Source organism: Caretta caretta, chromosome 7, assembly GCF_965140235.1.
Source record: "Caretta caretta isolate rCarCar2 chromosome 7, rCarCar1.hap1, whole genome shotgun sequence".
NCBI classification, from domain to species: Eukaryota; Metazoa; Chordata; order Testudines; family Cheloniidae; genus Caretta; species Caretta caretta.
Genome location: NC_134212.1, coordinates 54,327,650 through 54,339,161, shown reverse-complemented (window position 1 = coordinate 54,339,161; position 11,512 = coordinate 54,327,650). Strand labels below are relative to the sequence as shown.

Here is an 11,512-nt window from a genome sequence, read left to right as displayed (position 1 = left end):
TTCAATTCCTCACTTTCCCGTGTTGTGTCATCTTTGATAAGTCACTTTGTCATTCTGTTCTTGCTTCCTCTCCCACCACTTGTTTTGTCCTGTCCACGTAGAGCATAAGCTGATTGGGGCAGGAACTGTCTGTAAGTAAACTGTATAGCACAACAGGGATCCGATCTTGATTGGGGCCTCTAGGCACTACTGTAATACAAGTAACAGAAACGAATCCAGGTAACATTATCTTATTACTGTTACACCCATGCCATGCCATGCGCCCCTCCCTTTCTATTGTCCACTAAGGCCATGTCTATACATACAGCGCTGCAGCGACCCAGTTGTACTGACACAACTGCGTGACTGCAGCGCGTCTGGTGAAGACGCTCTATGTTGATGGGAGAGCACTCTCTCATCGGCATAAAAAAACACCCCACCTCTGTGAGCGGCAGAAGCTATGTCTGTGGGAGAAGCTCTCCTGCCGCCACAGCACTGTGCATATGAGCACTTATGTTGGTGTAACTTATGTTGCTCAGGGGGGTGGTTTACTCACACCCCTGAGTGATATAAGTTATGTCAACTATAATAAGCTATCCAAGCCAGGTAGTGGGTCTTCTTGTGTGATGTTACCGTAGTACAGCTAAGGAGAACAGAGCATGGCAAACTCTTTGTCCGTCCCCCCCGCCCCGAAAAGCGGGTGGTCTAAACTAGAAGTGCTTTGGAGGAAGTCACATTTGATATCTCCCCCACCAATGTATTCTGTGGTAAAAAGGATGCTACTCTGGGAGTTGGTCCTGAATTTCTACCTTTCTTGGTCATTCTTCATAGACTAATGGAAGGTCCAAAAACGTCAAGGACTAAGAGAAGAAAGATTAATACACATCTGGTGAAGCACACCTTTACCATTACAATCAATTGTAAGTTAAACTCAATTTTGGGTCAGGAACCAGCAACTCAAGTCAGGCAGGAGGCTTCCTGTAGAGGCTGCATGTGCTAACACACACAAGCACTGTTCACATCCTAGTTGTGAAAACAATTTATTTTATTCCTTATAAGGCTTTATTTCACAATGAAGCAAAACTCAAGACCACATGATGGCTGACTGAGTAACACTTAGCAAACATCCATCCTGTTATCACAAGACCCTGTGACCCCATAGAACAATCTCAGCTAATGGAGAAAGTGACCCCACCCCAAAGAAATGTTCAAGTCAAGAACCCCTGAGGAATGCTGACAGCCACCATCAGCCCCAAATGCTCACTGATCACTACTTTTAACTTCTTCTCCAAAGATGACACCAGCTTCAGCTACTGGTCTCCAGTTACTTGGGAAAAGCAAGTCTTCCTTTAAAAATCATCTGTGATATTAGGGAACCTTCTCAGTAATTTGTTCACTGTCTTTGGAGATAAGTTTCCCATCTGGCCCAGGGCCTCCTGTTTAAGTCTTTTCTTGTGCTCCACCTGAAACACAAAGAATTAACCTCTTTTATTTGCTGAAGTGATTCGTGCACATACCCCAGCAATACTTCTAATGATACAGTCATTTCAAAAGCATACCATCTGCCCACTGAGTGAGAGTTATGGTACCAATTGCCTGTATACTCCTAAGGATTGCTTTCAGAAGCCAGTGACTGCTGCCTATTTGAAATGCAGCATAGCTGAAGTTGTGTTGGTCCCAGGATCTTAGAGAGACAAGGTGGGTGAGGAAATAGCTTTTATTGGACCAAAACTGCCACAGAACTGTTTTTCAGGTGTGGGGAAAAGTACTCTGAGCATCACAGCTAAATGCAAGATGGAACAGTCTGTTTAGTGTAAATAGTTAGCATATAATCTAAGGGACCATTCAAGGTTGATTCAATGATCAGCACCCCCCACATGCACCTTTCAAGATCCATGGATCCTACACATGCCAAACACAACATGTGGTGTACCTCATCCAGTGCACTAAATGCCCCAAATAAGACCTATGTGGGTGAAACCAGAGAATCACTACACTCTCGAATGAAGTCACATAGGAAAATGATAAAAGACAAAAGCACCCCATCACCTGTGAGTGAACACCTTCCATAAAGCAATCACTCTATATCTGACCAGCGAGTCCTCACCCTCAAAGGAAACCTGCACAAACACTTTCAAAAGACGAGCCTGGGAGCTTAAATTCATAATTGCTAGACACTAAAAGTCATAGATTGAAAAGACACACTGGATTTATGGTTTATAACAGCAGTTCTCAAACTTTAGTAACCCGAGGATGCCTATTTTGATCAAAAAAATTTTCAGGGACCCCCAAAGCCCCAGCTCAGCCCCAGACCCTGCCCCCACTCCACCCCTTCCCCCAAGGCCCTTTCCCACCTCTTTCTGCCCCCTCCCCACTCCTTTTCAGCACCTCCTGCACACCAGGGAACAGTGTGCAGGAGGCAGTGGGAGGGAGGGGGAGAAGATGGGGGGGGGGCAGGGGAACAGTTAAACAGTGGGGGCCTGAGGACCCCCTGGAGTACCCTCGTGGACCCCAATTTGAGAAATGCTGGTTTACAACAATCTGTAACCCACTAACCCCCCTTTTAATCCTATGACTGCAGACGTGTTAATGGGCCACTCTACCTTGAATGCAAAAAAGGATGAGAAGTACTTGTGGCACTTTAGAGACTAACCAATTTATTTGAGCATAAGCTTTCGTGGGCTAAAGCCCACTTCATCGGATGCATGCAGTGGAAAATACAGTAGGAAGATATATACGCACACAGAGAACATGAAAAAATGGGGGTTGCCATACCAACTCTAACGAGAGTAATCGATTAAGGTGGGCTATTATCAGCAGGAGAGAAATAAAACCAAAACTTTTGTAGTGAAAAATGGGCCATCCTGATTATCACTACAAAAGTTTTGGGTTTTTTTCCTCCTGCTGCTAATAGCCCACTTTAATCGATTACTCTCGTTAGAGTTGGTATGGCAACCCCCATTTTTTCATGTTCTCTGTGTGCGTATATATCTTCCTACTGTATTTTCCACTGCATGCATCCGATGAAGTGGGCTTTAGCCCACGAAAGCTTATGCTCAAATAAATTGGTTAGTCTCTGAAGTGCCACAAGTACTCCTTTTCTTTTTGCTGATACAGACTAACACGGCTACCACTCTGAAACCTGTCTACCTTGAATGGTTCCTCAGAATATGTGCTAATTACTTATGCTAAACAATCTTCTCCATCTTGCATTTAGCTGTGACACAGAGTACTTTTTCCACACCTGAAGAAGAGCTCTGTGTGGCTTGAAAGCGTCTCTCCCCCGAATAGAAGTTGGTCAAATAAAACATTACCTCACCCACCTCCTCTCTCATTTGAGATTATGAAGTTAAAGGGCACTGTCAACTTAAAAAAAACCCAAACATCTTTCAGTTTTTTAGTTTACTGCTGTTACAAGTAACTTCTAGGTTTACTGAAACAGTACTAGTGTGGAGTTAAAAATACTGTTCTTTGTTTTTGCAATTTGTTTACTTTGTAATTTGACAATGCTTCATATCTAGTCAGTTTCCTGTTTATGCAAGTCTTTCACACAGTGGAATAGAATGACAAAGGCAAATGTAGTACATGAAACTATTTTTAGGAGGGTTTTTTAAATTTGAAATCTAGTCAGTATTAATGTGTTCCTTTAAGTAGGAACACAGTCTTACTGTGTCTATGCTTTGCTTTACTACTTTTGGATCCTCCTCTTTCTCCAAATGTCTGTTTTCACCTCCATGGGGTCTTCATCCTGCGAAGTACTTTTTGGCTTGTTCCCCATGATCACAAGGATGGCTCTATAAGACTTCTGAATTTTCATTACCATTTTCAATACCAGAAGGTTTGGATTTCCATTGCTCTCCAGTGACAGATTAAGACCACCTATCCCACCACTAAACATGTAAGTGAATGTTTCTGAAGCCCAGGGTCAGATTGAGCAGGTACTGTCTGGTACACTTACGAACACCAGTTGTCTATCAGCTCTGGTATTTCTGAAGTATCAGAGGGGAAGCCGTATTAGTCTGTATCCACAAAAACAACGAGGAGTCCGGTGGCACCTTAAAGACTAACAGATTTATTTGGGCATAAGCCTGAATCTGAAGAAGTGGGGTTTTTTTACCCACAAAATCTTATGCCCAAATAAATCTGTTAATCTTTAAGGTGCCACCGGACTCCTCGGTATTTCTGAAGTATCTGACCTTTTTTTAAAATAAAATTTCTAAACATAACAAACCTTCCACCATAGTTTATCTGAATCTAAAGACAATTTGGGCATAATGGTTTTAATAGACATAACTGCCTTATGCATCCCAGTGGGTTGTTTACTATGAAGACAGTCAAGCAGAAAAATCCAGCTATTCTGGGATTCATGGGAAGAGCTTGGAGTCCAGTCCCACTGCCTTCTCAATCTGGCCCCTGCCTTGCACAGACATGCACCCAACTTTAGGAACCAACATTAACTCACAAGTTTAAAGAGCAGATTAATCAGTCTGCAGCTCACTTTATTAGGGCTAATGGCAAGCCCAGAACTAATAGCACAGAATACTGTACATCACTTGATCTTCTTGCACCAAGAGGTTTACACCCCTCATTCAAAACTCTCTCTTGGTGTAGAGGGGAACAATGTTTTCTGCATCTCCACCACAGCAGAGTCCATAGTTATCAGACTATAACTGACATTAACCCCCCATTTTATATTTTACTCAACTTCTGTTTAGTTTGAAAGTGCACCTGCTGTACTGATCAGAGGTTGGTAAACACGTAACTATTCACATCCAAATGCTCTCCGACACACAAGAAGCAACGTGTGTCTGATCTAATGTGGATCATCTCCCTCCCCCAGATCAGTGCAATACAAATTAAATTGCATACTGAGTGTCCTTGGCACTACTAAAAGAATAATTGAGGGCTTCCTCCCTCCCTGCCACTAATTTAAGATGACCAAAGAGGCTTTAATTACATCTGTCTTTGCCACACAGTCATAGAATGTCTGGATCTCCTTGGCACAAGCTGCATCGCTGAACTCATTCTGCTTCCAGCAAGCCATCAGTAATGACATCTCTGTAATACACGTTGCCTCTGGAAGGAAGAGATACTGCAGTAAAAAATCTCAGTTACTCAGGAATATTTCATATTAACAGCCTCTGTGTTGCATAACTCTCAGGAGAGAGGGATAAAACAAGTAGGTGGAGAGAGAGCAAAAAAAAAGAGCAAAAAAGAAAAGAAGAGCAAAAAAAAAAAAAAAAAACACAGGAGAGAAGAAATCTCAGCATCACTTTGATGTTATGCACCCTTTTAGTCCAAAGATCTGAGCCATTGCAGTTATCGGATATCCAATCAGTCTTAATGATGTCTAGCATTTACATAGTGTTTTGTGCATAAAACATACTTTACAAACACACATCACATTTCAGGATACCCCAGAAGCTACCCGAAAATAGGGCCATAATTTGAGGAAATAACAGTTTGGCCTTTTGCTATCTATCCAAAAGGGGGTTCTTACCAAGTTTCAAAGACACTTTTCTTATGCATATTTTATAAACACTGAGTGAGCACCTTAGGGTATTTAATGATCCAAGTGAAGAATTTGCTCCCTCTGAGGCAAACTGCTGCTCTGGTGCTTCCCCTGAGACCTGCCATTTCTACAAAGAGCTGAACGCAATACTTGGGGGGGGGGGGTGTGTGCGGGGGTGACCCCACCTCCACTCTAAAGACCACAATGGACACTTCAGAGCCCAGTTCAACAAGGCAGGAGGAGGAAAGCAGGAGCGAGGGTGCTGAGCAGGAGGGGGACAGCCCGTCATTCCTAGATTCATGCAGCCAGGAGCAGTTTTCAAGCTAGGAGGAAGGTAGCCAGTCGCAGCGGACGATGCTTGGGGAAGAACACACACACCAGAGGAGGTGCTGGGTAAGCAGCTTTTATTTTGGGCAGGAAGTTGTTTGGTGCAGGCTCTTGGGCCGAGGAGGGTTAGGGCTGCATGTAGGATTAGATGTGGAATAGAGCATTGATGTGCTCTCACATCGTGGTAATCAGTCTCAGTGATCTCTTCAAAGGTCTCATGCAGAAGCTGGACAATCCATTTGAGCAGGTTCCTTGGCAGAGCTACTGTGCTCCTTGTCCCAGTAAGGCTAACATGTCTGCGCCACTGTGCCGTGAGGGGTGGGGGAACCATTGCTGCACACAGGCAAGGTGCATATGGGCCACGGCGGAAGCTGCATTGTAGTAGAAGACCCTCCCTTGCTTCCCAGGTCACCCTCAGCAGCGAGATATCTTCCAGGACGAACTCATTCTGTGGAAAATACGGGGACAGTTTTCAGTATAGGGGCCACCTGCAGCTGTTGGCTCTCCCAAAGGCACAGAACCACAGAGGACAGTACGGCCGTGCAACCATCAGTCTCCCTTGCCCCTGTGCTTACTCACCATTTTAGGGCTCCTGTGGGTTATGTACGCTTGCCTTGGTATGGGCAACTTCTACTATTGTGTACACTGTACTTGTCTTTAAGTACGGCCGAATCATTGCTCTGTCTGGTGTGAACAATGCTGCCTCTGTTAAATGTTGCATTTTGGCTTTACAGATGCAACCTTGAGATCCCAGCCGTCCTTATCAATGGCCGAAAAACTCCAAAGAATCAGGAAGCGTCCACGAAGAAGCAAAGAGGACATGCTGCATGAAGTAAATGCAGCAGTCCCTTAATGAAAATCAAAAAGTGCAGGAGTGGCGGGAGAGTGAAATGAGGGTCTGCCAGCAGAATGCGGATCGCCGGCACCAAAGCACGGAGCGGCTGCTAAGCACCATGGAGTGCCAAGTGGACTCAATATCGGTGCTTGTAGCAATGCAGGCGGAGCACTTCCGCGCCCGCCTCCCATTGCAGCCCTTGTCCCAAAACTCTTTCCCTTGTGCCCCCATGTCACCGCCAACCCACTTTCCCCAACATCCAGGTTCTTATCACTGCCAGGTGCCTCCAATACCTGTAGTTTCACCATCCAGCCCTGCAAACTATGACCCTTACCCACTGCACTCAACCCCCATCACCATGCATTTTATCCAGCCTGAAGTGCAGCACTCATTGCATGGCACTCCAGACAGGAAGACTGAGTATGATAACAGCACATACGCAAATCTGTGACTGTCCCGTTCCTCACCCCATCCCCTTCTCTCATCCCACACAGCACAGATGTGTCATGCCCTTTCTGTTTCCCAAGCAGTTGTGTTTCTTTTCAAAGAATGAATTTTCTTTTCAAAGGCAAAAATTTCATCTATTGAAAACATTTTTTATTATTGCATTAAGTAAAAGATACCATAGCCCAGGCACTACAAGTCAGTGCATCATATATAGCAAATACAGATTCCTACTAACATTGGAACCACTGCACTTCACTCCCGTGCTAGGCACCAAACATTAGTGAAAAGAAAAGGAGTACTTGTGGCACCTCAGAGACTAACCAATTTATTTGAGCATGAGCTTTCCTGAGCTACAGCTCACTTCATCGGATGCATACCATGGAAACTGCAGAAGACATTATATACACACAGACCATGAAACAATACCTCCTCCCACCCCACTGTCCTGCTGGTAATAGCTTATCTAAAGTGATCATCAAGTTGGGCCATTTCCAGCACAAATCCAGGTTTCCTCACCCTCCGCCCCCCCACCACCACAAACTCACTCTCCTGCTGGTAATAGCCCATCCAAAGTGACCACTCTCTTCACAACGTGTATGATAATCAAGGTGGGCCATTTCCTGCACAAATCCAGGTTCTCTCACTCCCTCACCCCCCTCCAAAAACCTGGATTTGTGCTGGAAATGGCCCAACTTGATGATCACTTTAGATAAGCTATTACCAGCAGGAGAGTGAGTTTGTGTGTGTATGGGGCTGGGAGGGGGGATGAGAAAACCTGGATTTGTGCTGGAAATGGCCCACCTTGATTATCATGCACATTGTAGGGAGAGTGGTCACTTTGGATAAGCTATTACCAGCAGGAGAGTGAGTTTGTGTGTGTGGTTTTTGGAGGGGGGTGAGGGAGTGAGAGAACCTGGATTTGTGCAGGAAATGGCACACCTTGATTATCATACACATTGTGAAGAGAGTGGTCACTTTGGATGGGCTATTACCAGCAGGAGAGTGAGTTTGTGTGGGGGGGAGCGGAGGGTGAGAAAACCTGGATTTGTGCTGGAAATGGCCAAACTTGATGATCACTTTAGATAAGCTATTACCAGCAGGACAGTGGGGTGGGAGGAGGTATTGTTTCATGGTCTCTGTGTGTATATAATGTCTTCTGCAGTTTCCACGGTATGCATCCGATGAAGTGAGCTGTAGCTCACGAAAGCTCATGCTCAGATAAATTGGTTAGTCTCTAAGGTGCCACAAGTACTCCTTTTCTTTTTGCGAATACAGACTAACACGGCTGTTACTCTGAAACCAAACATTAGTGGTGGCTTTCAGCCTCAAATTGCTCCCTCAAGGCATCCCTAATCCTTGCAGCCCCTGCCCTGGGCCCCTCGAACAGCCAGAGAGCAGGGCTATTAAAATTCAGCCTCCAGGTGTTGAGCCTCCAAGGACCATGCCTGAGTGAATCTTTCACCCTTCCCAAGTGTTATGGATGGTACAACACGCAGATATAACCGTGGGAATGTTGTCATTGGCCAGGTCCAGCTTCCCATACAGATAACGCCAGTGGCCCTTTAAATGGCCAAACGCACACTCCACAGTCATTCTGCACCGACTCAGTTTGTTGTTGAACTGCTCCTTGCTGCTGTCAACGCTCCCTGTGTAGGGTTTTCATGAGCTACGGCATTAAAGGGTAAGCGGGGTCTCCAAGGACCACAATGGGCATTTTGACTTCCCCTATAGCGATCTTCTAGTCTGGGAAGAAAGTCTTGGCTTGCAGCTTCCTGAACACGCCTGTGTTCTGAAAGATGTGTACGTCATGCACCTTTCCAGATCAGCTTGCGTTAATGTCAATGAAACGCCCATGGTGATCCACAAACGCCTGGAGAACCATAGAGAAATAGCCCTTCCGATTTAGGTACTCGGAGACTAGGTGGGCTGTTGCCAGAATTGGAATATGCATCCCATCTGTTGCCCCTTCAGAGTTAGGGAAACCCATTTGTGCAAAGCCAGCCACAATATCATGCATGTTACCCAGAGTCATGGTTCTTCTGAGCAGGGTGTGATTAATGGCCCTGCAAACTTGCATCAACACGATTCCAATGGTCAACTTTCCCACTCCAAACTGGTTAGTGACCGATCGGTAGCAATCTGGAAGCTGGGAACTCCAGACAGCAATAGCCACCTGCTTCTCCACCAGCAGGGCAGCTCTCAATCTCATGTCCTTGCGCTACAGGGTGGGGGCAAGCTCAGCACATAGTCCCATGAAGGTGGCTTTTCTCATGCGAAAGTTCTGCAGCCACTGCTCATCATCCCAGACTTGCAGGACAACGTGATCCCACCACTCAGTGCTTGTTTCCCAAGCCCAAAAGTGGCATTCCACTGTGGTGACATTGCTTGTGGCATTCACAGACCTCTCATGTAGAATGCATTACGCGAGTCGACATCATCGTTGGACTCCTCACTGTCAGTTTGCAGCTTAAGGAGTAACTTGACTGCAATTTATGACGTGCTGGCGAGACCCATCAGCATACTCCTCAGCAGTTCGGGTTCCATTCCCGCAGACCGAAAGGGAAGACAGAGCATGCAGCACAAAAAACGTTGAAAGATGGCACCAAACGTGGACGGAAGCACAGGGATTGCTGGGATGTGAACCGATGCATCACATGGCGTTGGGACAGGACCTAGAATGCCCCGCACCCACCCCCTTCCCACAAGCCACAGCACCAGAATGGGAAGAGGTGCTCGTGGGATAGCTGCCCACAATGAACTGCTCCCCGTGCCACTGCAAGTGCCACAAATGTGGCCATGCCAGTGCGCTTGCAGCTGAAAGTGTGAACACACTGCAGCACTTTCCCTGCTGTGGTCTCCAAGGGCTGGTTTAACTCACAGGGCTCCACATCTGCAAGTGTGGCCATGTCTTTATATTATGCTTCTCTTTACATGACAGCATTTAAGAACATAAGATACCAGATCATTCTTATGGAGCCCCAGCATAGATCATGCCCTACATAAGTTCTTCACATAAAAGTACCCCCTATTCTCTACCCAGAGACAACTACACTGCACCAGCAGCAACCTCTTCCGTCCAAAGGGGGTTTCAGAAAGATTAAAAGCGAACAGCCTCTGGAAGAGGGAGCATCACCACCCAAACCGGTGTTTCTCCACATTTTCATGCTAGCCACTCCTTCAAAGCCAAACATTTTCAGACACCGTACATTAAAAACTTATGTTATAGTAAATGGATCAACAAGCAGCCTCTCTCCCGTGTGTGTGTGTGTGTGTGTGTGTGTGTTGTGTGCGCGCGCGCAGGCTTGCAGCAGCTCACAGACAACACTCCGCGCCCCTTGCCCGCCCCGCATCCCCTGATTCCAGGCCAAAGACGAGCCCCGTGAGCGCCGCATCGAGCCCGCCCCCGGGGCTGCGTGACACCGGCCAGAGAAACGCCCCGCAGGAAGCCCTGGGGCAGACACCCGCTCTCCAGGGAAAGGCCGCCCGTCACCCGTCACCCGTCCCCGGAGGAGCGAGGTTTACGTCACGTCGGACCGTGACCCACTTTCCAGCGCCTTGCGGCCCCGCCCGGCCCGCGCTCCCCGGCCCCGCACTCACCCCCCAGGCGCAGGCGGCGGTTCGCCACCTGGTTGGCCAGCACCAGGGGGCGGGTGGGGCGCACGGCGGGGGCCCGCCTCTGCCGCCCGGCGGCCAAACGCCTGAACCAGGCCGGGTACACGGGCGCCGCCATGGCCCTCGCGACGGGCCGTAAAGTGACAGAGGCCCGGTCCCACGTGACCCCCGTTCCGACTCGCGAGAAGTGACAGACCCAGCCCCGCGCCCATCCCCCCACCGGGCAGCCGGGCCTCGCTCCGGCCGCAAAGCCCCGCCCCCGCCTCGGCGCGCCGCAGCGCCCCCTGCCTGGCCTCGCCGGGTGCCCCCAGGAGCTCCCTGCCTCCCGCCTGCACCCCCCGCAGCCCTGCCACGTGCATTCTGCCTCTGTGCCCCCCCGCCTGCACCCCCCGTAGCCCTGCCGTGCCCCCCACGTGTCCCCCGCAGCCCTGCCATTCCCCCCCACGTGCCCCCCGCCTCTGTGCCACCTGCATCCCCCCACCTCCCTGCCATGTCCCACCACGTGCATCCTGCCTCTATGCCCCCCGCCTGCATCCTCATGGAGTACCCTCCCATCCCATTTCCATGCCCGTCACCTGCATCCCTCATCTCCCACAGCCCTGCCACTCCATAGCCCCCTTCATTTCCCTTACCTGCACACCCACCCACTGCAGCCCTGCTGTGGCCTGCCACCTTCCTCTTCTGCCCTCCTCACCCGCCTCCCCCTCTCTTGCTGCCCTGTTGTGATCCCACCCCTCTCCACTCCCATGTCAGACGGTAACACAAAGCCCACTATGTGCAAAGATTGCCACAGAGCAAGG

The 11,512-nt window shown here is 48.3% G+C and overlaps 1 protein-coding gene across 1 annotated transcript; it reads right to left on the bottom strand.

The window, feature by feature from the left end:
• Nucleotides 1–1,003: 1,003 nt before the first annotated feature.
• On the bottom strand, nt 1,004–10,870 carry CHCHD1 (coiled-coil-helix-coiled-coil-helix domain containing 1). Its single transcript, XM_048858980.2, has 3 exons — nt 10,698–10,870; nt 4,937–5,055; nt 1,004–1,442 (listed from the first exon to the last, which is right to left on the bottom strand). The coding sequence occupies exons 1-3, from the start codon at nt 10,828–10,830 to the stop codon at nt 1,329–1,331; spliced, it is 366 nt and encodes a 121-aa protein (XP_048714937.1). The 5' UTR covers nt 10,831–10,870; the 3' UTR covers nt 1,004–1,328.
• Nucleotides 10,871–11,512: the final 642 nt, after the last annotated feature.

Coding starts and splice junctions, on each gene's coding strand:
- CHCHD1 (XM_048858980.2), bottom strand. CDS start 10,830: ATGGCGGCGCCCGTGTACCCGGCCTGGTTCAGGCGTTTGGCCGCCGGG. Junction 5,056..10,697: donor CCGCCGCCTGCGCCTGGGGG/GTGAGTGCGGGG, acceptor TCTTCCTTCCAG/AGGCAACGTGTATTACAGAG. Junction 1,443..4,936: donor ACTGTGTGGCAAAGACAGAT/GTAATTAAAGCC, acceptor TTTGTGTTTCAG/GTGGAGCACAAGAAAAGACT.